General features: G+C 51.6%; 1 protein-coding gene across 21 annotated transcripts in view; it reads left to right on the forward strand.

The window, feature by feature from the left end:
- The window catches only part of LOC133352837 (microtubule-actin cross-linking factor 1-like), a 326,018-nt gene that overhangs the window by 268,096 nt on the left and 32,736 nt on the right, over window positions 1-25,186 (forward strand). For all 21 annotated transcript variants that reach the window (XM_061568768.1, XM_061568771.1, XM_061568769.1 and 18 more), the window contains 14 exons: window positions 615-821; window positions 1,638-1,757; window positions 2,379-2,486; window positions 4,904-5,122; window positions 14,267-14,470; window positions 16,159-16,441; window positions 18,101-18,327; window positions 19,461-19,583; window positions 19,999-20,100; window positions 20,966-21,067; window positions 21,868-22,041; window positions 22,448-22,603; window positions 23,371-23,568; window positions 24,505-24,633. In XM_061568768.1, coding sequence (XP_061424752.1) covers window positions 615-821; window positions 1,638-1,757; window positions 2,379-2,486; window positions 4,904-5,122; window positions 14,267-14,470; window positions 16,159-16,441; window positions 18,101-18,327; window positions 19,461-19,583; window positions 19,999-20,100; window positions 20,966-21,067; window positions 21,868-22,041; window positions 22,448-22,603; window positions 23,371-23,568; window positions 24,505-24,633 — 2,352 coding nt within the window. The remainder of the gene's footprint in view (window positions 1-614; window positions 822-1,637; window positions 1,758-2,378; window positions 2,487-4,903; window positions 5,123-14,266; window positions 14,471-16,158; window positions 16,442-18,100; window positions 18,328-19,460; window positions 19,584-19,998; window positions 20,101-20,965; window positions 21,068-21,867; window positions 22,042-22,447; window positions 22,604-23,370; window positions 23,569-24,504; window positions 24,634-25,186) is intronic.

A 25,186-nucleotide genomic window follows, 5' to 3' on the forward strand; every position in this document is an offset into this window, starting at 1 on the left:
AAAGGCTGCCAAACGGTGCGCAGCACAAGGATAATGCACATCTTAAACACATATATTCATGCCAGAACAGGAATTAGCCATTTTTATCATTCAATTCCTCGACACTGACGAAAGGGTCCCATCGCGGACACAAATATTTGTTCCGATCAGCGATTATTTGATCCCCCTACTGATGTCTACCCTGAGAGGAACGATTATTGCAACACAACGCAGTGCGGACGCCACGGCACGTACTGCACGACGTAGCATCAGGTGCGGTGGTATCTGTCCGTGTTGTCTGTGTGGCTGCCTTCAGCAATGCCGACCCCCGACACCCCTGCGCTGTGACATGTCCCATGAAACAGCACGGGACCCAAACCCCGACACCACAGCGTGGACAAATCCTCGGCTTCCCGTGTGAATTGACACCGGTCGTGCTGGTGCGGAGAGCGGTAGTGTAGTGGTTAGCGCGCTCACGGGAAACGAACAAAGGCGGTCGGGCGTGGTGCTGGCCACCCACCCCCTTGTGGTGCCGTGCCGGCCTTCATAGGTGCTCCTCGCTAACAGCACTTGCCCCGACGGTACATTGCAGGCTACACGGGGTTATCTCTGTCTCCGTCCTGTCGTCGGTGCAGGACCTGCGCAAGCAGGTGATGGAGCGGCGCGTGCTGCTGGACACGGTGAACGAGGTGGGCACGGCGCTGCTGGCGCTGGTGCCGTGGCGGGCGCGCGACGGCCTGGACACCGCGGTGGCGCAGGACAACGAGCGCTACGCGGCCGTGAGCGACGCCGTGGCCACGCGCACGAGGCGCGTCGACGCCGCCATCCAGCGGTCGCAGCAGGTGCCGCCGCTCGCACTCTGTTGCTCGCGTGCGCGCGTGCGTGTGTTGTGTGTGTGCGTGCGTGTGGTGTGTGCGTGGCGGGTATGTGTGTGCGTGTGTGCGTGCGTACGTGTGTGCGTGTGCGTGTGTGCGTGTGTGCGTGTGTGTGCGTGTGTGTGTGCGTGTGTGTGTACGTGTGTGCGTGCGTGTGTGCGTGTGTGCGTGTGTGTGTGCGTGTGTGTGTGCGTGTGTGCATGTGCGTGTGTGTGTGCGTGTGTGTGTGCGTGCGCGTGTGCGTGCGTGTGTGTGTGCCTGCGTGCGTGCGTGCGTGTGTGCGTGCGATCGTCTGTGCGCTTGTTTACCCGCTCGCTCGCCGGTTCGCTCACTCACTTATGCTCTTGCTCATTCACGTGATTCACTCAATCGCTCACTCGTTTCTTCACTTACTCACCCATTCATCCATTCACTCATTCAATTACTGGCTAATGTATATACCTGTTCAATCATCCATGTATCTATTTTCCCATATGCTTAGATGCATGCCTGACTGCCTCTTCATCTGCCAATTCATTAATCTATCTTCCTATACATCTATCTGCCTGTCTGTCTGGCTGTCAATTCTTCTCGCCATCGATTTGTCTGTTCACCCATCTCATATGCTTGCCTGTTTGTCTATCTGTCTGTCTATGCATCTGTCTGTCTAAATATCTGCTTTTCTGCCCGTCTTTTCCGTCTATTCATCTGTCCCGCGTGTGTACACATCCATCTCTCTGCCTCCGTCTCCCTCACCACTCGAATTTGTTTTCCCTCCCTGCCCACACGTTGGTGCTGCCACAGTTTGAGCAGGCTCTGGACGCTGAGAGGGCCTGGGCAGCCGAGACGCTGCGGAAGCTGGAGGCCCTGGGAGACATCCGCTTGGAGCCTGAGCAGACCATGTCACAGCTGCAGGTGCAGAAGGTGAGAGCCATTTCTCCCACTACTGTGATTTTCTCGAAAGGACCTCAATCTTCCTTTGGGATCCCATCAGGGCGTCTTATTGCCCCATGAGGACGCCTGCAGTACGGGAACGTTGTGTTACGCATCATGTAATGTTGCGTCGAACTGAAGACGCATATCTTCAGGAGAGGGTCCTTGCCGATACAAATCTGGCAGTTCGCCTAGCATCGATTCAAGCGAGCCTGAGGGGAAGGGACAACAAACTCAACACAGAAAGTAGTTCCAAAGAAATGAGTTTTTCAAGTCGAACGATTTAAAAGTGCATAGCTCCAGTGGCTTACGAATATCTGAAGGAAGAGCGTTCCAGACGGCCGCAGAAGCGCACCTGAAAGCGCACGATGTGTGCTGCGAGGATGACCGGAGTTCACGTGATGGTTTATGCTCCATGACGACATCAGCGAGGTTTTGCGGGTTCATTTGTGGCCATCACTTTGCGTGTCATTAAATAAAGGCCGCTGAATTGAAGGCAGACGCTTTGCGTTAGCGGCGGCGGTTGCCAGTTCCGTCTCTTCACCCTCCCAGTAATGCAACCGCGATCCTCTCGATGGCAATGAATGAACGAACGACGTCTTCCTCCTTCAGGCATTCACCATCGACATCCTGCGACACAAGGACTCGCTGGAGATGCTGGAGCAGACGATGGTGGAGGTGGGAGCGTCGTGCAGCGAGGAGGAGAACGGCGCCCTGCAGGTAACGCCGCCAGCGCTGGGCGGCGACGGCACGTGGGCTGCGGATGTCACCGTCATCGTCGTCATCGTCATCACCATCATCGCAATATCCGTCGTCAAACGTCGTAATCACAATCACGAGCGTTGTCGTAAAATGCGCCGTCGTCGCCATCGTCAGCAGGAGCATTGCTGACGTCATCTGTGTTACCACCATTACCAAACATCGTCATCAATGAACGATCAATACCACCACCGGTTTACTACCACCACCACCACACCACCACCAAAATCATCATCATTAATTAACACCACTGTCATCATCCTCATGAATACTACCGCTGGTTTAGCACCACCAAATATTATCATCATCAAACGCCGTCATCATCATTAGCTTCTTCAGCATCATTCATCATCACTGTCATTGCCACCGTAATCAACATTATTATATAATATTATCATCTAGAAAACACCACCACTATCATCATCATCACAACCCTCATCATGATCACACACCGACTATCACAACCATCATTATCATCACCACCACCACCAATATCATTATTCATCATCGTTATCGTCAGCTTTAGTCAATCCACTGCTGGATGAAGGCCTCCTTGAGCCGCCGTCACCTCTTCCTTCCATCATTATTATCGTCATCATTATTATCACCAGCGCCGCGCTGGTCATTCTAAAAACGAAAAACGCGCACGAGGCATTGCGCTCACTCCGTGTTGGCGTGAAGAATGCGTAGGAGGTGTTTAATTCAACTTGGTCGAGAGCCGTCCCCTGGGGAATGCGCTCTGTATTCTCACGATTGTGTCACGCGAAATCCCACCGCACCAAGTTAAAATAAACACAACACACGCGGAGAGAGATGAGCGAAAACACGGCCTGCCGCGGGACAACCCCCGTTGTGTCTGGAAACACAGGTGGGCTCTCTGTGTTATCTACAGAAAGAGCACCGGCAAACAGCTCCACGTAAATTTCGATTCAAAGCTTTCGTGACTGCAGGCATTCATCTTCTTGGTTCTTTCGGGTAAAGTCACGTAGAAGGGAAATAATAAAATAATGAAATAATTATAATAAAATAAAACATAAATACAAACATAATAAAATAATTCAGACCTGTTCTTCACCCGAGGACGGCTGCTTGCGTTGTGGCCGAAACGTCGTGAGAATATTTTATCATGTTTTATTTTTATACATTTATTATTATTATTTTATTATTATTTTATTTCCCTTCTACGTGACTTTACCGAAAGAACCAAGAAGAAGCTCCACGTAACTTAACGTTGCAAAGCTATGGACCCACGACTTCACCCGTCTTGCGTGTAACGGCAGCAACATGTTCAGGAGCTCGATGCTAATGTCGGGATCTGCTGCTCGCCACGACGAGACGGCTTCAGAAGAGAATTTAGTGTCGTTTTTCTGCTCCTCCTCGTGCAGTTGGAGGAGCACACCACAATATTCATGTGTGGATCTTAACAGGGCTTGGCCCTTTCAACCCATATTTAGCCCGCTGCTTGCATTCAAACGCGGCCTGTGCAGTAACACCTCTTGAATCCAGACTCGGATAGTGAGGACAAGGTTACTGCTAGTGGAGCACGTGGTAGAATCACGCGGTTGTTGAACCGGTGAAATTCATTTTATTTCGACAATTTCCGAAATGGCCACGACTAGTCAGAGTGCGTGGCAGACCGATGCAATCGGTAAACCGGTGCAAGTCGAATTTATATTTAAGGTCCAGAAGTTTGAGAGATTAAACAACAATATCACCTCGATCGTGGGACCTTGTTGCCAGTATCAAAGTATGAAAATAAGAATAGGTTTTACCCTTTCTGGTGTAGGCCAATCAGTTTCACAGACAGTGCATGTATTATCAGAGCATGTTTTTTTGCATGTTCACCACAAGTACGTGTGGATAATGTAGACCTGATTCCTTGGCGTTTGAACATCTTAACACCTCCCGTTTTGATTTAAAGCTTTCGTGACTGCAGGGATTCATAGTCTTGGTTCTTTCGGTAAAGTCACGTAGAAGGGAAATAATAAAATAATAAAATATATAACAATAACAATTCTCACGACCCATCTTCTTGCTTCTTTCGGTAAAGTCACATAGAATGGAAATAATAAAATAATAAAAATATTACATAATAAAATAATTCTCACGACGTTTCGGCCACAACGCAAGCAGCCGTCCTCAGGTGAAGAACAGGTCTGTCGATAAGACAGAGTCTGAATGACACCTCCTGGGCTTGGAGCGTCTATTGAAGCTGGGAGGGAGGAGGAAGAGCGCCTTGACAAAAGAATTTGCATTTAAATCGAAAAATTATCACGACGTTTCGACTGTTTTATTGCCAGAAAGGGCAAAACCTATTCTTATTTTTCATTATATCATCTCTATCTCTCTCTCTCGCACCTCCCCGCCGACACGCCCAGGCCAAGCTGGCGCTCCTGCGAGGCGAATTCGAGGCGACGAGCGGCGCCAACGCGGAGCGGCTGGAGCGGCTGGAGCGCGCCCACACGCTGGCGTCGCAGTTCTGGGAGACGTTGGAGGAGCTGGAGCCCTGGCTGGGCGAGACGCGAGCCGTCCTGGCCGCGCTGGGGCCACCTGCCGTCGACCCGGACTCCCTGCGGCAGCAGCAGGACGAGCTGCGGGTACGTCCGGGCGCGGGCGGGACGCTCGCCGGTTTTCGTCATTCGCAGTTTGATTTCGAGGTCGGGTCCCGTAACGATCTGGGCCAAATTTGCGTGCCGTTAAGAAGCCTCCGCCGCCTCCGACACGGCCAAGCAAAAAAAAAAATGCTCACAAAAGGTTACTCGCAGACCCAGGAGCGACGGTGGCCTGAGTCTATTGTCACGCCCCAAATCTCATACACATCGTGGTGGCTAGGAGATGTTAACTCCCTCGCCTGGTATACAGGAGCTCGTGGGTTGGACCCCGACCCTGACGCCCGTTGGCTTTGCCGACCAATATTATGCAGCAGCATTTGTTTGAGCAGGGAAATTCCTGAACGAGTTTTGACCTTCTGGGTGTAATCAGCAGGGTCAGGCTTTGTTAACAAATACTGCGTGATTTATCGCTTGTTATTGGCAAGAGCACTCCATATAAACTGTTCAAAAACTGTTCAATGCCAAAAACAATCTACGTCGGGTTAATGAAAATTCGATGCTGCCTTCGTGTGGCCTATAGAGTTAATTCCTTGCGTTCAGAGGGACGGCTTTTGAACTTTGATGTCCGGGATGGATTTTCTGCGGCTCTGGGGCGCGTGTGGGGCAGGTGTCGTCAAAAGGGGGGAGGATGTTCGGGGGAAGGCGGCGTTTGTTTTATTGCTGCGCGGAGACGGAAAGGAGGCTGTTTCCTGCTCCCCCCTCATCAGCCCGACCGCCACCACCACCACCACCACCGCTCTCGTCGGACAATGGCTCTCGCCTGAGTGAGGAATGAGTGTTGAGATAACGTGGAGGGGGGGGAGGGTGAAGCAGTGACCCGAACCCCGCACAGCGCGCGGCGCACCGCATTCCACCGTGAATAACTCGACGTCAGCGACACGGGGACCCGTGTCTGCTTCCGACAAAAAAAAAACAACTTAGCTGCGGCTATCAACGGGCCAGCGGGGACGCGTTCACAGTCGCCCCAGCGGGAAGTGTTGTTGGCGGAACAGAATGGACGACAAGGAGGGCAAAGGGTGTGTAGGGGGGGTGAGCAACCGAACGCGTTGTCTTTTTAAACGCACTGAATCCACGCTGTTGTATGTTTGTACGTTGAACTTCTTTCGTGCTAAATCGGAGGCGCGGCGAAATCGAAGGCATTGCCGTCGGTTGTCGTTGTTGTTGTTGCTCCGTTGTCCGAGAGCGTGGTTCGGACTGGGTACACGGCAACGAGCCCCGGACCGGATTCCGTGCCGGGTGAAATCCCCGGTCACAAAAGTGGAGAGACAACCCCCGAGGAGGCAGGGGAGCAGGTGGGACGGGGTGGGGGGGGAATTCGTGGGCCACAGCAGATAATTGGTACTACTGAAGATGGCAAAACTTTTTTGAGTGACACCTCCGTATTTACACAGCTACCGAGAGTGAATTACTCGATGACCCCCCACTCGTTGTCAAATAGTCGTCACGTGATTCACCGTCATTGGCCACGTAAAGAAATGGGGCATCGCAAAAGTGAAATATCTTGTGCGGGCGCGCGGACTGAAGATGGAAAACCAGGTGGGCAAATGCAGCGGTTAACGCTCAATGACTAAGATACTCGCTAAAGAAAAAGACCCTTAGCCTCACTGTATATAGCCCTGTTGGCGTTACAGATATACAGCATGTAAAAAAATCTGGAATGTTAATTCCTTGCTATTTGAACGTCATTAGTGTTTTGCCCTTGAATTGGCCATTGCTCCATGTGAATTTTTTTTTTCTGGTCAAATGGGCTTCACTCACATACTTAAATAGCCACCGTTGTTGGTGAGCATTACGATGTCGACGACTTGCCCAGGAAGGCCTCACCGAGGCTCAAGGATGTTTCTTTAAGGAGGGCCTCTGTGTCGGCGGGATGTTTTGGGGCCAAATTCCATCATTAGCGCGCGTTTTGTAACACACAACATGCGCGGGATTTACACTCACAGCTCCGCACAGAGATTGGAATCAATTGCGGAGCGACTCCATCCAATCAGTGGACCAAAATCTATCCTCGTGGACTGCACCTCCACTGCTGGACTGCCACCGTCTGGCTTTTTAATTTGGTGGTCTCCTATCCAAGCAGTAACAAAGTGTTTGACTCTCCATCGCTTGGTTTAACACGTAGGCTTTCGCGGCAAATATTATCCATCACGGAGGTTTTTGGTATTCTTGGTTCTTTCGGTAAAGTTGGATCGCTTAAATATAAACCCGCCACCACCCGACACAGCCAATTAGTAAGGTGTGTAAATGTTCTGGGTTTACTCTCCATCACACCGGTTTTGAACTAGTAACGAATTGGCACGCTTTGTTTACGCCACAAACCTTACTAATTGGCTGTATTGGGTGGTGGCGGGATTCAACGACACTTTCTCCTCCGCTTCTCAGAGTTCACGAGGCATAATCTAGCTCTACGTGGCGCTTATAATTCTTACATAACTGGCATATCCGCACCTCCGATTTGCACGGTTGGCTACGTACGGTGCGGAAGAAGTTCAACATACACGCGGAAATACGTCCTTGCGAATTTTGAATTGTAGCACGGTAGGACCGTGAGGGATGGCGAGAGCATGGCGAGACTTGCATCCAGCAGTGGATAGACTCTGGCTGAGGATGATGCAGACGTTGACATTCTAAGCGGTATATTTGCACAGCACAATTTGCAGTTGTGCATTATTTTCGCACACGCCCTGCTCTCTACCATTTCCTCCCAGCGTTATTCTCATACCTGCCACGCAACAGATGTCAAAGTGGCCTCGATGGGCCCTCCGCCCGGCACAAGCGAGGCTTGCGTGCCTATCCACCGACGTCGCGACATAAAACCTCGTTTACGTGAACACCAAAGCGGGGTTAAGCCGGCGGTCCATCCGCAAGCTTCCATGATCCTCCACTCCAAAAAACATCCTTAAAATAAAGCGAGCCGTAAAAAAAAAAGAGAGAGAGCGAGAGAGAAGCCGTTGAAGTGTCGCGTAAACAGGGCATGAAAATGCCAAACGGATTGTGCGGGGTAATGAATGGGGGGGGAAGGGGTGTGGGGTGACGTTCTCGCTAAGCCGCCCGATCGCAATATATGGCCAAACGGCTTTTGTTGCCTGAAACCTGACAGATGGGCAAACGGCTCCGGAGGAGGTGAGAGGCGGCGCTCCGCTCGTGCCGTTAGCAAGCGGAGTCCGGGGGCCACCGCGTGCTCTTAACCGCCCCGGAGGTGGAGAGGTTTATGAAAGACGAAACAAGCGATAGCAACATTACAGAGCCAAGGGGTTGAGACCAGAAGGGTTGGGGTGGAGAGTTGGGTGGGGGGGAGACGAGGCAGCGGCGAGGGTTGAATGGAAAGTATGTCCCCTGAGCTGCATATGCGGCGCACACTGGAAATGTTAGGTCATGGCCGAGCAGCTTGTTGGCGGAGTGGAGTTTAGAGTTCCCCCAGCGTTCCCATCGCAGCCCCCCCCCCTCGCCAGCTCGCCTTCGTGAACCCTTGACCCGTGATGCCATCAAGGACACAAGGGAAGTCCCCCACCCGCCCCCTGCCCCAGATCGGAGGGAACTTGCCCCCAGTGATACCCACTGCTAGAGCAGATGAGAGTTGGGCCCAGCTGGCGCCGCAGAGGCGAGATGTTAACTCTCTCGCCTGGTATGCAGGAGGTCGTCGGCTTCATCCCGACCCTTACGCCTGCTGCTGTATATTTGGAGTTTGCGTGTGTGTCTCTCTCTCCCCGTTGTCTCGTAGATTTTTCTCCGGGTCCTCCGGTTTTTCCCTCCACATTTAAGAATCAGCGTGCGTGTTGGAGCATTTGGCTGCTATAAATTTCCACATGATGACAAGCCACTTTGTTTAGCTGTCATTTGTGGACAGGTCGCTTCTTACGAAAAAAAGAGCTATAGAGCTCAGTGGGCCTTACCTGGGAAAATAAAATAAAATTGTTTAGTTTAATAGTTTTAATAGATGCTAATTAGTTTTTTTTTTTGCTTAGTTTTTTTGCCACAATCATGGTTGCTGAGCACAGGCCCAAAAGGCCAATTGGGCGCTCTTAAAGTTTTGAATAGATTAGAGTTGATACGCTTCTTCAGTCGAGCAAGGTTTTAAGAACTTGGGCAAAGAGACGATGGAAGGGAATTCCGAAGGCTAAGCAGTGCGAGGTAAGAAGCAGGAAGTTAAGTATTTGGACCTGTAGTGTGGTAGTTAGTGTGGTGGTGGAAGACAGCATGGATGAGATGGAAAAGTCACTCTGGTCGACCGAATCCTCCACTTGGGTGGAGAAATCGACCAAGGAATGTAACGGGAACAGGAGCCGTGGTGATAGAAGAGCGATAAGAAGGCGACTTGGTGTGAGAGCGATAGAGTGAGAGAGAGCGCGAGAGAGGCAATCACTCTCTCGAGCACTGCCTACTTGGGCTTGTGATAAGCGCTGAAGTGCACGTGCGTGTGTATGTGAAGTGTAGCGGTTAGCACCCCGCGCTACGAACCCGTCGACCTGAGTTCGATTCCCACATCACGGCTGACAATTATCTTAACTGGTCCTGAGCCTCCCCTAGGTCGACTCAGCCTCAAATTAGTACCTGGTGCAGTGTGTAAAAAGATCGTCACTGGGGAGACAAAGGTGGTCGGGCGTGGTGTTGCCGTGCCAGCCTTCGTAGGTGCTACTCGCTAACTGCACTTGCCCAGACAGTCCGTTAAGGCTACACGGGGGAATCTTTGTCTTTGTTTTTTTTCTTGCCTTTATTTACGTGTGAAGTTATCACAGCATTCTCTGAACAAAATAATGTGAAATTTAAAAAATATCTAGGTGGCGGCGTGTTGAGCAGGAGAGCTCGCGGCTGCTTAGACGACTGGATCCAAGGAATGCTGCGATGTGTTTACGGTTCACAGCTGCAACAACTGTAGTGGTTTTGTACGGCACAAAAAACACGCACCCAAAGTGGGGGATTTTTTAAAATAATCTCTCGCTTTTTTTTTTACACTAGAAAATTTACCGCGCGACTGAACAAAAAATATATATCACGGCGCCCCAATGGACAAAATTGATTTATTTCTTCCCTTTGCTTTAGCAACGTTGAGTTGTTTATAAAAAAAACGTGCGACTTGTTAAGTGAGGTCCACAATTGCTGATCGATGGGACTCTGCCGGAGCACGTTCGTTGGCCAAACCACGCCGTTTCACGGCAGCGCGCGTGATGTACGCACGTATGTTGAACTTCTTTCGCGCCGTACATGGCCAACCGTGCGTACCGGAGCTGACATAAATACACGCAGCGCGAATTCCATTCCCGTTATTTATTTTCGCGAATCGTCGTCCTTTTTATTTACGTCGAGGCCGGAGTCAAAAGCGCCGGAAAATATATACGTGGCATTTTCTGCCATTGCGTTCCGGCACCGACGAGCGTAGGATCTTAAATCACGACATCGTCACCCCCCTCGAGCCGCCCGACCAAACGAGATGGAAAAATGTGCAGAAAACAAAAGGTGGTTTCTTCTCATTCCGCTCGTGCTGGGCGACGATGCCTTCAAAGTACGCCACTGCACCGTAAAACCCTGCCATTTTTTTTACTTCCTATTAGCACGGTTGGCTACGTACGGTGCAAAAGAAGTTCAACATACATGCGTACATATTGGCCTTCGTCAAATTGCAGCATGGAGAGTGAGCCATATTCACGAGCGTTCGTCCTCTGCGGCTACTTTTTTGGCAGAGCTTTCGCTTCGGGTTACCGTTTAAACATTGGGTTTTCCCCATCGCTAATTTTCTTGTACTGGTATGGCGGAACAAGCAGCCTATTTGCGAAACACCGAACTATGTTTGAAATTGATGGGTGGGTTATTTGGGCATTCGACGTAATTAGGCGTTTTTTGTGACACGATGAATTGTCCAGTCGCGATGCACGCGTGTGAATTTTGGACCGCCGATTCATCTGGTTATGAACATGCTTACACGTCTACCGGATTGTAAGAGGCACTCCAAACTGCTGTGCTCTTAAGAAGGGCCTTTGTCCGAAACGTTCCCTATTATATATGCGTTTGTTTTTTCGAGTGTTATTGACGAATGTGCCCACTTTTTTGCGTGTGTGTGTGCAAGTAACAGAATCACAGAAATTGTAACATTTTATTTCTTTCAGCACCAAACTAAGTGTAGTGTGACGGCAGCTGTTGTCAATTCGGAATCCGTAACCAATGAGTGTGCAGGTTGCCCGTGCTTCACACAGTAAATTCATCCCTGTCACGGATTACTCAATTGAGAATACAGACCAGGATTACCGGGAGGGGGGGGGTGTTGGATGGGGGTTGGGTGCCGCGGCGGGTAACATCGTGTTCGCCTCTGTAAATATTTGTGGTCGTCTGATAATGCCGGGAGTCTCAGTTGGAAGGAAGGATTCTGTGGGGGCAGGGATACCCCGAGGGATTCCCAGGAGGCCATCTGTGAGCCAGTAAATCAGAACACAATGGCAATGATAAAAAAACAAGTCACTGTGAGCTCAACTGATTTGATTATTTCGCACGATGGCAGCAGCGATATGTTCAGGGGCTAAATACCAAATGTCCGAGGTCCGCTCGCCGCGACGGGAGGGCTTCGGGAGACAGTCCGTGTCGTGTTGCTGTTCCTTCACCGTTGACTGGGCGCAAACTGCAGCGGCTTACGATTTGGTCCATGGTTTGGGTTGCATGGCCACAGTCGCACTGCCGTGGCTTGTGTCTTTAATTTTCCACGCCGCCACCGCACCTCCTGATGCTGCGATGTGAGGATCTGTCTGACATCTGCACACGAGCTCTCTCCGATGGGTTCCGAGTACGGTAATAATCGTAATGTAGGAAAAATATAAACGCGGTTGGGTCCTCTGCAAGAGAAGGCCTTTGTGCGCCTACGTTTAACCAACATTATTTTTACAACTCTTTGTCAATCCATTGTTGGATAAAGACGAGATGTAAACAACATCGCCTGGTATACAGGAGGTCGTTGGTTCGATCCCGACCCTGACACATGTCTATTTGGAGCTTTCGTGTCTCTCTCTCCCCATGGTCGCGTGGGTTTTTCTCCGGGTCCTCCGGTTTTTCCCCAACACATTTAGAAGGAACGTGCGTTTGGAGTATGTTGGCTGCTATTGATCTCCACGTGGCAAGCCACTTCGTTGAGCTATCATTTGTGATAGCCAGGTGGCTCAGTGGGCCTTTCCTGGTTCAGTTAAAATAGTTAATAGGTTAGTTTAGCCATGAGATGGGGGATGAAACAAAACAAACGTGCCCATCGTTTCAACCGCCGTGCCGTGCAGGTGGCGGGATTCGAACATTCAAACCGGAGTCACTCAGAGAGACGCGCGGTATGTGCACGGCCCTGCCCCATCATCGCAGTTCCGCTGCAGCTGCAAGATAGCAGCATCTGCTGGGCCTCTTGGTGGCCCAGAGACCTCGATTGGGCCCCCCCCTGGGAGCCGCTGGGTTAATCCAGTGCAGCCTCAAGGGAGCCCAAGAAGACTAACAAAGGAAGGAATTTGTGGATTGTGGAAGCGTCTCATCCCCGCCGTGATTCTGGTTGTCATTATGTTCCCGGTCAGTGCTGTCATTCTGAGAGACGTGAGCGTGCACGTGTGCGCATCTGCGTGCGTGCATGTGTGCGTACATACGGGGTGCGGTGGCGTAGTGGTTAGCGGCACTGCGCTACGTACCCGGCCACCCGAGTTCGATTCCAGCTCAAGGCCAACACCAATGACTATTATATGAACCGGTCCTGGGCCTCCCCTAGGTCGACTCAGCCTCAAATGAGTACCTGGTGCGGTGTATAAACATCACCACGAGGGAGACAAAGGCGACCGGGGCTGGTGCTGTCCACTCCACCTCCTCGTGTGCCGTGCCGGCCTTCATAGGCGCTCGCTAACAGCACTTGCCCCAACGGTCTGTCAAGGCTATACGGGGGATCTTTGTCTTTGCACATGCATGGATGTGCGTGTGTATGTTTTTGTAAATGTCAAAAACATACATCGCCCACCAATCTGCTGTCGTGTTCTCGTCACGCGTAACCTTATAAAGGTTAGCAGGTTGGCTGATGTAGAAATGCAGGATCGCTGCTAATTAAATTGAATATTTAAGTTGTGGTGTTCATTCCGCTTGCCTACGCGAGATGCTTATGTCGGCGACATAATCAGTGTCGGGGCTGATTAATGAGAGAATAATCGGCCGAGTTGCGCGGTGAAACGGGAGAGACCTCTTGTGTGCAAGAGTTACAGAGACCTGACGACCCCTGTTTCATCCACGCTGATAGGACCTGCCCAATTGAAAAGCCGTCGTGACTGCAAAAACATGTTACTCTTTGGTTCTTTCGGTAATGTCATGTAGGTATAAAATTAAATAAAATATATCACGACGTTTCGGGCGCAACACAAGCATCCGTCATCAGGTGGGAAAGCATGGTCTGCTGCTGATGCAGAAACGAACCTGGTTCCTGTGTTTGTTTAAGATTTTGGCCCTATGGTGTAGTGTTTTGATGAGGGAATTCTTCTTGGCTGGATGGTGGTGGGAGTCAGGCTTTAGATAGGCATCCGTGTGGGTGGCTTTCCTGTAGACCGTGTTTCAAATGTTTCTTGGGTCTTTTATTTCTCGATTTTGTTCCACTTGTGTGGTTGTTGGCAGTTTCATTGTCAGCATCGTAATATGTCCCAAAGGAGCGCTTCGAGAGGTGTTCGACCTTGTTGTTGTCATCAGGGGGGCGCCGCCGTGGCGAGATGTTAACTACCTCGCCTGGTATACAGGAGGTCGTGAGTTTGATCCCAACCTTGACGCCTGTATATTTGGAGTTTGCATGTTCTCCCTGTGTTCACGTGGATTTTTCTCCATATTTAGAATCACATGCGTTTAAAATATTTGGCTGCGATATATTTACACGTGATAAGCCGCTCCGTTGAGCTATCATTTGTGGCCAAGTCGCTTCAGAAAAAAAGATATATAGCTCAGTGGGCCCTTACCAGGTAAAATAAAATAGTTTAAATAGTTTTACCACCATCATAAAAATTATATCATCCATCTCGTTCCGTTCCTTGAACCGAGGCCCACGCCAACCCACGCCGCGCCGCTGACGGCAGACCTCTTGTCTTTGTGTGGACGCGTGCCCCATTCCCTCGTACACCCGCACCGCACTGTCCGCGCGCGCACGCGCAGCACCTGCGCGAGACGATCGCGGAGCACAAGCCCCACGTGGAGCGACTGCGCAAGACTGGGCCCCGGCTGGCGGAGCTGAGCGCCGGCGAGGGCGGCGCGGTCCGGGACAAGCAGGCGTCGTGCGAGCAGCTCTACTCCGCCATCCGCGACGATGTGCTCCAGCGGGCGCGAGCCCTCGACGAGGCCGTCGAGCTCTCCTCGCAGGTGGGATGGGTGGGGCATGGGGTGGGATGAGGAGGAAGAAGGGGAGGGAGGAATGGGAGGGATGGGATGTGGTGGAGGGAGTGGAGGGAGGGAGGGAGGGAGGGATGGGAGGGAGGGATGAGGGGGAGAGATGGGAATGATGGAGGGATGGGTGGGGGATGGGGTGGGATGAGGAGGAAGGAGGGGAGGGAGGGAAGGATGGGAGGCATGGGATGAGGGGGAGGGAGTGGAGGGAGAGATGAGAGGGAGAGATGGGAATGATGGAGGGATGGGTGGGGGATGTGGTGGGATGAGGAGGAAGGAGGGGAGGGAGGGAAGGATGGGAGGGATGAGGGGGAGAGATGGGAATGATGGAGGGATGGGTGGGGGATGGGGTGGGATGAGGAGGAGGGAGGGGAGGGAGGGGAGGTAGGATGGAAGGGATGGAAGGGAGGGAGAAATGGACGGATGGGAGGGAGGGAGGGATGGGAATGATGGAGGGATGTGTCCCCCTTTATTCCCCCTGCCCTCTCGTTCCTGCACACGTGCGGTGTTTGACAAAATTTGATTTGCTGCTCCTGTAACTCAATCCCCCAGTCATCCGTGCTGTCAACTCCCTGCCTCCTGTTCAAGTCCAGGCTCGAGACATTCCTATTTTTTTCAGACTGCGACTGACCGGCCCTTGCGCGCTCTCTACAAAACAAATAAATAACTCAGTTTGCATCATTTCCCCAGGATGCCCATGTGCCATTGTTCTGTACAGTGTCTTCAAATGCGGTTGAATTTGGATTGCTGACTATACGAATCGTCGTCATCGGCATTTATTAAGTCCTGCCGGCTGAACGTGTGGCGAATATGGCAGCAGAGGACCCAACACGCCTTAACTTCACTCATCCTCCCAACTCCGCTGTCAGCCTCTCTTCTCAAGAGCCGAGTGGTGAAGTGACGGGGGGGGTCCTGCTTTCAATTTCACCCTGGCTCACTCCCAATCTGCTGTCGTCCAAACACCATCATGAGATTCAAAACTAAAGCAAACAAACGCGTGCTTAAATTATATTTACATTTCACAGCTCACGGCTGAGCTTGCCAGGTGAGATGCCGAACTGGATAGCGTTGGTTCTGTTGAGTCATTGGCACTATTTGCAGTGTATCTCGGGTTTTTTTATATATATATAAATGTCAGTGTTTGAAATGCGAGGGCATGTGTGTTCGTTGAACTTCTTTCGCATCGTACGGGGGAAGTTCAACAAACTAAACGCAAAAATCAGTTCTCAAGAAATTAGTTTTCAATCTAGATGATTTAAAAGTGCATAGCTCCAGTGACTTCGTAAAATCGCAAGGAAGAGCGTTCCAGAAGCACATCGAAAGCGCACAATGCGGTGACCGTCTTTGTTTGACGGCTACCGCTGAGGTCCTCGGTTCGAATCCAGGTTTCAGCTTCTCCGTGATGAAGCTGGGTGTCAGGTTTCATGAGTCACTAATAACTGCAACAAAAAAATTAGGCTATACACTTGCATTTGTGTAAGTTCCAGCTCTGCAATGTTTTAAACATCTTTTCGACTGTCATGCGACGAGCGCCGATCTCACCGCAGAGCGCGCGTGGCAAAGTGCGCCCTCTGTTGGTGTACGCGACACGGCACCCTCTTGAAGAATTCTGTGAAAGCACGACCGTCAGGTGACGCCGGGTGCTTTGCCTCGCGAGCGCGCAGTTCCACGAGAAGATCGAGCCGATGCTGGAGGCGCTCGAGCGGATCTCGGAGCGGCTGCGCTCGCCGCCGCCCGTGCCCGCCGAGACGGAGAAGCTGCGCGACCACCTGTCGGACAACCGCGCCGTCGCCACCGAGCTTGACAAGCTGGAGCCGTCGTTCAAGGCGCTGCGGGCGCGCGGCGAGGAGCTCATCGCCCGCTCGCTCGCCCTCGACGCGCCGCCGCCGGATGGCGCGCGGCAGAGGACGGCGTCGGTGTCGTCCGAGGAGGGATTCGCCGCGAGAGGTGGGGAGGATTTGGTGGCGGTGGAGGGATGTGGGTCTCGTAGTTCAGAATCAGAAACGGTTTTAATCGCCGTGAAAGTTTACACGTACACGGAATTTACTATGGCCGGAACATTGAGCAATCTTAAAAACTCGAATAGGTGATGTACAGTCTAACTATACTAACGTTACAAAGTATAACTAATACTAACGGGCTAAAGTATTTAAAATTATGAATAAGTAGACCATATAAAATGTGAAAAGTAAAATGTGAATTAGCCATAATATACAATCTTAGAATACAAAAATACAAATAAGATAACACGTTGTAAGTATGACTAGGTGTAATTATGTAGATAAAATGTTATAGTAAGTGTAAAAGTCATTTAAGTGTAAAAGTCCTTTTAAGCCCTTGGCTTTGTTGAAGAGGCCAACAGCGGATGGGAAGAAACTGTTTTTATGACGTGAGGTTTTGGTCCTGATGGACCGCAGCCTTCTGTCCTGGTCTTCATCGTTGCGCTGAGCAGAATCAGAATGTGTATTTAGACTGGAAGAATCCGATGAGCTCTCAAGCTCTTCTTCAACGATGTCCCGTAGATGCGGTGGGGATAACGTCTCGTGTTTGTCTTGGTCTTCGTCATCGCGATGATCAGAATGGGAATCTTGATTTAGTCTGGAGGAATCCGATGAGCCATGAAGCTCTGTTTCCAGTCAGGGCGAGGACAGAAAGTTACAACACAGATGTCCGTTAGGGGCAGTGGGGGGATGTGGGATGCGGGTCATTTGTCTTGGTCTTCATCATTGCGATGAACAGAACCATCACCATCTATTACATTATCATATGGCACTGTATGGATTATAAGGGATTGTAATGCAGTTGCCTTAAATACATTGGACTCGTTTCTCCGCCGGGGTACTGCTCAGGCAAAGCATTCCCCAGCCACGGGCAACAATAACATTAATAATAAAACAGAAAAAAAACATTTTATGAGTCAACCTTCTAAACATAGGCGATGAGAAATACGTCACCGCGGTCCATTTCCACCGAGGTTCAGGGGTGGTGACTCGGTGGTGTCAGCTGTCAGACACATAAACTGAGGCTGCATTTACCGCGGTCGGCGCGTCCCAGGATAGGCGCGAGGGCCTTGCACCACTGTGGGCGGATTTGAGGCTGCGTTGCGATTCGATTTAAACTGCAGAAGGGGTGCGGGGGGGGTGGTTGGACACAGAAGTGCGAGCAGCTCTCCGCGTTTCTCGCGAGAGAAGTTATATTTCTGGTGTCATCTTTGTCAATGAACAAAAAATTCAAGACACTTGTGAATATTAGGTCAGGCGAACTTACGCCGGGCGTGCAACGATTCGAGGATTCCACTTCGATTCTCACGCTCACGATGCCACTGCGTCGTTTTGTCCATTCCGGCAGGTGTAACGAATGTATATATATATAAATATGAGAATATGTATTTGCATTAGAGGAATCCGATGAGCTATGAAGCTCTTTTTGACAGCTGTCCATAAAAAAGTGGCACCTGGCCACCCGCAACCGAATCTTGACCTCGAACCCATGGCAAATCGTCGACTCGCGGAGAACATCGCCGCGAATCATCGCGACCCTCGCCTCTATCTGCCCGCTCACTCTTCTCCCTTCACCCCCCCACCACTCCCCCCCCGACCCCACCAGGCGTACAGGAGCGCATGGACCGCTTGGTGTTCCTGTGGGGCGACATCGCGGTGCGCGCGGAGGAGCGTGAGGGACACCTGCTCGACGTGCTGGAGCTGTCGGAGCGCTTCTGGTACGACCACGCGGCGCTGGCGGCCACGCTGCGCGACGCCCACGACGCGCTGCGCGACCTCGACGACCCCGCCCTCGACCCCTCGCTCATCAAACTCCAGCAGGAGGCGATGCAGGTGAAGAAGCGGCAGGATTTTTTTTTAGTCGTTTGTTGTTGTTGTTGTTGTCATGGTTGTTGTTGTTGTCCGTTGTCGTCACTGTCAACGTCATCATCGTCTTCATCCTCATGAACGCGATCTTCCCGTAATTCTTCTAGATTTGAAGCTTTCGTGACTGCAATGATTCATACTCTTAGTTTTTTTGTGACTTTACCGAAAAAACTAAGAGTATATCTCCCCGTAATACGCTCGCCATCGTTGTCATGGTTTCATTCAACGTCATCACAATCTTTACGTAGTATTTGATTAGCTTTCAGTCGTGCTCAGATTGTAAATGTTGTGGCTTGGCTCTGCAGCACACCGGCGTGCTGAAGCATTAACTAATTGGCCACGTTCTGTTTACGTGACAAATCTTACTAATATGCTGTGACGGGTGATGGCGGGTTTTAACAACACACTTATATTTTATGTCGCTATTTCATTATACCTGATGATGATTGCTTGTGTTGCAATCGAAACGTCGTATGCTATTATTTAATTTAATTTATTATTTTATCTTTAGACATGACTTAACCGAAAGAACCAAATAATCATTTACTGCAGTCACGAAAGTTCTAAAATTAAGATTGAACACACTTATATATTTACGCGATCTGACCAAAAAAAAACTCATGTCATCACATTCTTTATCATTGCCATTGCAATCATTTACCATCTTGCACATTACCATCCCCATCATCTTCATCATAATCATCACCATTAATCATGATTTTAGCCATTGTCATCACCACTGTTAGCCACATTTTCATGGTCACCATTTGCATCTTACACCTTGTGTATGTTCAGCACACGCTAACCAGCGCACGACTTGTAATGATGCAATCTTGCTTGCTCTGTATTCAATATGAAGGTGATAGAAACGTGATATGGATAGCTCGAACATGACGTGATCACCGTACGCATGTCACCGAGCGTGTGACTTGTTCTCAGTCGTAGTTCAGTCCGCGGCAGGGAGTCAACTCGCCCACGACGTCCGCACGGCGGCGTCGATAAAAACGAGTGCCAAATCTCATATGGCCGTCGCTCTCTCCCCGCCGCCCGGGGCTGTCTCTCCCCTTGCCTCTCGCCCCGCCACCCACGGCCCCCACCAGGCCCTGAAGGAGGACTCGGACGGGCTGCAGGCCGAGCTGGACACCCTGGGCGGAGTGGGCTGCGAGCTCATGGCGGCCTGCGGCGACCCCGACAAGCCAGAGGTGAAGAAGAGCATCGACGAGGTGAGACCTGAAACACGTACGTACGTGTGCGTGTGTGCGTGTGTACGTACGTACGTACGTGTGCGTGTGTGCGTGTGTACGTACGGGGAGCGGTGGTGTAGCGGTCAGCGCGCTGCACTACGAGCCTGGCGACCCGGGTTCGATTCCCGCTCACGGCAAACACCAGTGATGATTATCTGAACCGGTCCTGGGCCTCCCCTAGGTCGACTCAGCCTCAAATGAGTACCTGGTGCTGTGTGGAAACATTGGCCCTTGGGGATAAAAAGGCGACCGTGCATGGTGCTGTCCACACCACACCCTCTTCACGTGCCGTGCCGGCCTTAATAGGCGCTCACTAACAGTCTGTTAAAGGCTACTGCGGGAGGGAGGTCTTTGCGTGTTCATGGAACTGTTTTGTGCGTGTTCTCGTTCTCAGCTGAACAGCCTGTGGGAGACCGTCAACCGCACGTGGAGGGAACGAATGGAGCGGCTGGATGACGCCATGCAGGCCACCATCCAATTTCAGGATGCACTGCAGGTGGGAGGCTCCCCCACCCTCGCCACTCGTCCACGCGCCCAGTAGGGCGTGCAAAGAAATCGTGGGATTATATTCCCGAGATGCCTTGCAGCCCATATGTTATACACATATTACATAATTCCACCGTCATCGTTCGTTGTTTGATATTGGGAAAGGTCGCGTAAATTGTCTCTGAGATGTAGCGACGACGAAAACGGAATAAAAATATGTATTTATACTGGAGCAATCCGATGAGCAATGAAGCTCTTTTTTCACAGATGTCCAGTAGTGTCCAAAGTAGGACCCGTTAATTCCTGTTGATACCATCTGTCTAAAATTGATACCAGGCATCGATAAGGAAATGCATCATCATAACCACCATCAGCCACGATCAATCCATTGCTGGATAAAAGTTTCCCCTGTGCCGTGTCGGTCACGGGGGCTATTTGACCGAACTTGACCATACTCGGCAGCGTGGGTTGGTAAAGGAGGGGGCGCAGGACCAGTTCCGAAATCACTCGCCACTGATGTTAGCCGTAGCCGGGATTTGATTCTCAGCTTGCCGGGTTCACAGCACGCAAAATGAGTAGTGCACTTGAAGCACTGTGGCACTCTTTCAACCCCAGTTAGTATCTTTATACCCATAGATAATAACAAAACTACCATTGTCAATGGGTGCCGTTGATGTCGTGGGTAGCACACTGGAATTGCAATCCAGAGGTCATGAGTTCAATCTCCCCAGCAGTGTAAGCGGTTACGCCGCAGCCGATGGGCAGGTCCGCGCATGACGAGTGGAGGCCTTTCCGCCAGCGGTGGCGCGAGCGAGCGAGCGGTTGCTGCACCGTGACGATGAAACGGCAACTGAACGAAGCGCGCGTGTGCTCAGGGCATGTTCGACTGGCTGGACATGGCGGAGGCAAAGCTGGCAGCCATGCCCCCAGTGGGCACCGATCTCGAGAGCGTCAAGCGGCAGATGGAGGAGCTCAAGGTGAGGACTCCTTTCATGTCCACTTTAGGGCATGATGCACGCTTTGATATATTCTCCGGAAACAAACGACACCTGTAGATCTATGAGATCTCTTTTACCAGTGGCAAAATATAATAGTAGGTTTTTACCCTTTTAACTGGTACAAAACTGACACCTTTATTCAAGGCATCATGTTTGCAATGACCACAACACAAGTAGTCAAAAAAGCAAAACAAAAAGAAGCAACTCTGATAATGATAATAATATGCACTGTCCTTGAAGTTGATTGGTCCACACCCGAGACGTCTCGGAGTTGCTTCTTTTTGTTTGATTTTTTGACTACTTGTGTTGTGGTCATTGCAAACATGATGCCTTGAATAAAGGTGTCAGTTTTGTACCAGTTAAAAGGGTAAAAACCTACTATTATACCTGTAGATCTGTTGTGAAAGCTGTACGTCTTGCTGCTGTGGAACTGTCGGATGCAGTGCGAACAGGCTCGGAGAACAGCGCGTTAATCGACAGGTCACACAGCCACCGAGAGTTTTCGTTTGGTCTTTTTTTACAATTTTATTCCACGTGGGCTATCGGCGCCATGTTGTTACGCTGATGTGTGTATATTCAGAACCAATGTTAGAGGACGGCCCGCGGAATGAGATATCACAGAACTACTTCTGAGATCCCTTCAAGTGACCACGAGGAGTATTACACTTTCCTACATGCTATGCCGCTGATAAATGGCCAGCCTCTCCGCGCTCCTGTCATTCTGACACACCGCCTGCTCCCTCCCTCCGGCCCGCGTCTCCCTCCCTCCCCGCACGCAGGCGTTCAAGGCGGAGGCGTACGGCCAGCAGATGGAGATGGAGCGGCTGACGCACCAGGGCGAGCTGCTGCTGCGGCGCTGCGAGGACCCCCCGCAGCAGGAAGTGCTGAGGTCTCCCCTGGTCGAGCTGCGACGTCGGTGGGACTCGCTCGACGGCAAGATCGTCACGCGACAGGTGCCGCCCGCTGGCTGCAGTCGGTGGCAGCCACATGAGACTCACTCCCCTCCCCTGACACCACCGCCAGTGGAATAGAGCTTCATAGCTCATCGGATTTCCCCAGGATAAATAAATGTTCCGATTCTGATCATCGCGGTGATGAAGACCAAGACAAATGTGACCTCCACTTCCCGCGTCCCACATCCCCTCACCGACCCAACTGGACATCTGTTAAAAAGAGCTTCATAGCTCATCGGATTTTTTCAGGATAAATATTCTGATTCTGATCATCGCGGTGATGAAGACCAAAACAATTGTGACCGCCCCCCCACATCCCACATCCCCCCCCCCCTCCCACCGACCTCCTACATACCAGGTGAGGTAGTTAACATCTCTCTGCTCTGTTGTTACCGTGGTGCTGCAGCACAAGCTGGAGGCGTCGCTGCTGGCGCTGGGCCAGTTCCAGCACGCGCTGTCCGAGGTGCTTACCTGGCTGGGCCACACGGAGCAGCTCCTGGCCGAGCAACGTACGGCGAGCGGAGACCCCCGGCACATCGAGATCGAGCTGGCGAAGCACCACGTAAGCGCAGCGCCAGTCGCCCACTCGCTCGCTCACCCACTCACTCGCTCGCTCGCTCACCCAATCGCTCGCTCACTCACTCACTAGCTTGCTCATCCACCCACTCACTCGCTCACTCACCCAATCGCTCGCTCACCCACTCACTCGCTCGCTCACTCATCCAATCGCTCGCTTGCTCGCTCACTAGCTTGCTCATCCACCCACTCACTCGCTCACTCACCCACTCGCTCGCTCACTCACCCACTCGCTCGCTCACCCACTCACCCACTCACTAGCTTGCTCATCCACCCACTCACTCACTCACCCACTCGCTCGCTCACTCACTCACCCACTCACTTGCCCACTTATTTGCTCACTTACTTGCTCACCCGCTCACAAACCAACTCGCTCACCCACTCACTCACTCACCCACCCGCTTGCTCACTTACTCACTTGCTCACTCACTCACCCGCTCACTCACCAACTCGCTCACCCACTCACTCGCTCACTTACTTCCTCACTTACTTACTTGCTCACTCACCCACTCGCTTGCCCGCTCACTCACCCGCTCACTTGTTCGCTCATTCACCCACTCGCTCGCTTACTCGCCGCTCGTGTCTTTAGAACTGCTTTTTGTGTTTAGTTTCTCGTCCTTCCCCTGCGCATCCCAATGAAGTGGCTCATTAATTTTGCAAATTGATAGTAGGAGGGAAAGAATTTCACCACGCATACAAACGCGGCGACGGTGCATCTCCCCCCCCTCCCACCTCCCCCGCCCGCACCGGCAGGTCCTGCGGAATGACGTGCTTGCGCACAAGTCCACGGTGGAGAGCGTCAGCGAGGCCGGCGGCCGGCTGGTGCGGCAGGCGGACGGCGAGGAGGCGAGCGCCTTGCGGGGCCGGCTCGGCAACCTGGGCCGCCGCTGGGAGGCCGTGCTGAAGCACACGGACGAGAGGCAGCGTCAGCTGGAGGCCGCTCTCAAGCAGGTGACGTCCGCGCGCGTGAAGACGAGCATCTCTCGATGCGTCGTCGTTGTTGACACTCGTTGCGGAGGTTCGCGGTTGTAGCCCAGCGGCCGCCCTGGTTATCACTGCGTGTGTGCGGCGGCCACGGTGGCGAGATATTAACTACCTCACCTGGTATGCAGGAGGTCGTGGGTTCGATCCCGAGGCTGACGCCTGTTGTGTATTTGGAGTTTGCGTGCCTCTCTCCCTGTGGTCACGTGGATTTTTTCTTAGAGTCCTCCGGTTTTTTTCCCTCCACATTGAGAATCAACTTGCAGTCATATGATTTGGCTGCTAGAAAATTCCACGCGATAAGTAAGCCACGTCGTTGAGCTATCATCATCTGTGGCCAGGTCGCTTCTGAAAACGAGCTGTATAGCTCAGTGGGTGTTACCTGGTAAAAAATAAAATAATAAAAACAAGTGTTGAAGCGTCGTCTGCTTCACGGTGAACGTTCGCAGATTCCGTGACGGTTTTTGAAAGGGAGGTTACTTCATTGGGTAGAAAGCACGAGGCACCATCGCTGTGAAACCACTGCAGACGATCCTCTCCCGTGACAAACGGCACGTTCGTAAGAGCCTCCTAATAGCGCGAACGCCATCTCTCGTAATGATTAGGCTGTAATTTGTAGACAAGGCCATTGAAATAAGTAACGAGACTTTTTATAATGCTGTAACATAGGTGAGTGCAATTTCGGTCGTAAAAAAACATAATATTTGTACGTTTATATTTTTAGATGCCGCTGCTAGATGACAGACTTTTTCACGTGATCACATTGGAGAAGCAGGGAGATGTTGTTATAGTCCGAGGGTGTCACGTCGAGTGAAATATATCGAAGAATGAAACCATCATCTGAATCAATCGTTGCCCCCCCCCCCCCACCACCACTCCCCCACAACTTCCCTTCTGCCTCCACAGGCCCAAGGCTTTCAGGGAGAGGTGCAAGGCCTCATGTCGTGGCTGGCACGCCTGGATGGTCAGATGGCGATGGCGCGCCCCCCGGGGGGCCTGCCGGAGACAGCGCGCGAGCAGCTCAACGCCCACCTGGTAAACGCGCGTGTGTACGTGTGTGTACGTGGGTATGTGTGTGTGCGTATGTACGTGTGTGCGCGTGTATACGTGTGTGCGCGTGTGTGTGCGTGTGTATGTGTGTGTACGTGTGTGTGCGTGTGTGTGTGTGAGTGACAACGGTGGCCGGGCGTGGTGCTGGCCACCCACCCCCCTCGTGTGTGCCGTGCTGGCCTTCACAGGCGCTCGTGAACAGCACTTGTCTTTGTGTGTGTTAACGCTAAACAGGGGATCTTTGTGTGTGTGTGTGTAAGCGCTGTTGGGAGTGGGGAGCGGTAGCATGAGTTGGTGTGCTGCGCTACGAACCTGGCGACCCAAGTTCGATTACCGTTCACCACCAACAGTGGGGGGGGGGGGGGTGGGGTGGCACGTGCCTCCCCAATGATCATTGGGGTTTATTAGTAATAAAATCGGCATTTTGCGACCCCCACTGCCACTGTATAGAATATTATTATGTGCCAGGGACTCTATGAGATGATAGGACAATAGTCTGAGTCCATAATCGGCAATAAGTAACGGCAAAGCAGTTATA

The sequence above is a fragment of the Lethenteron reissneri genome, chromosome 42 (genome assembly GCF_015708825.2).
Source record: "Lethenteron reissneri isolate LAM-NWPU_2019-01 chromosome 42, ASM1570882v1, whole genome shotgun sequence".
Lineage (NCBI taxonomy): Eukaryota > Metazoa > Chordata > Hyperoartia > Petromyzontiformes > Petromyzontidae > Lethenteron > Lethenteron reissneri.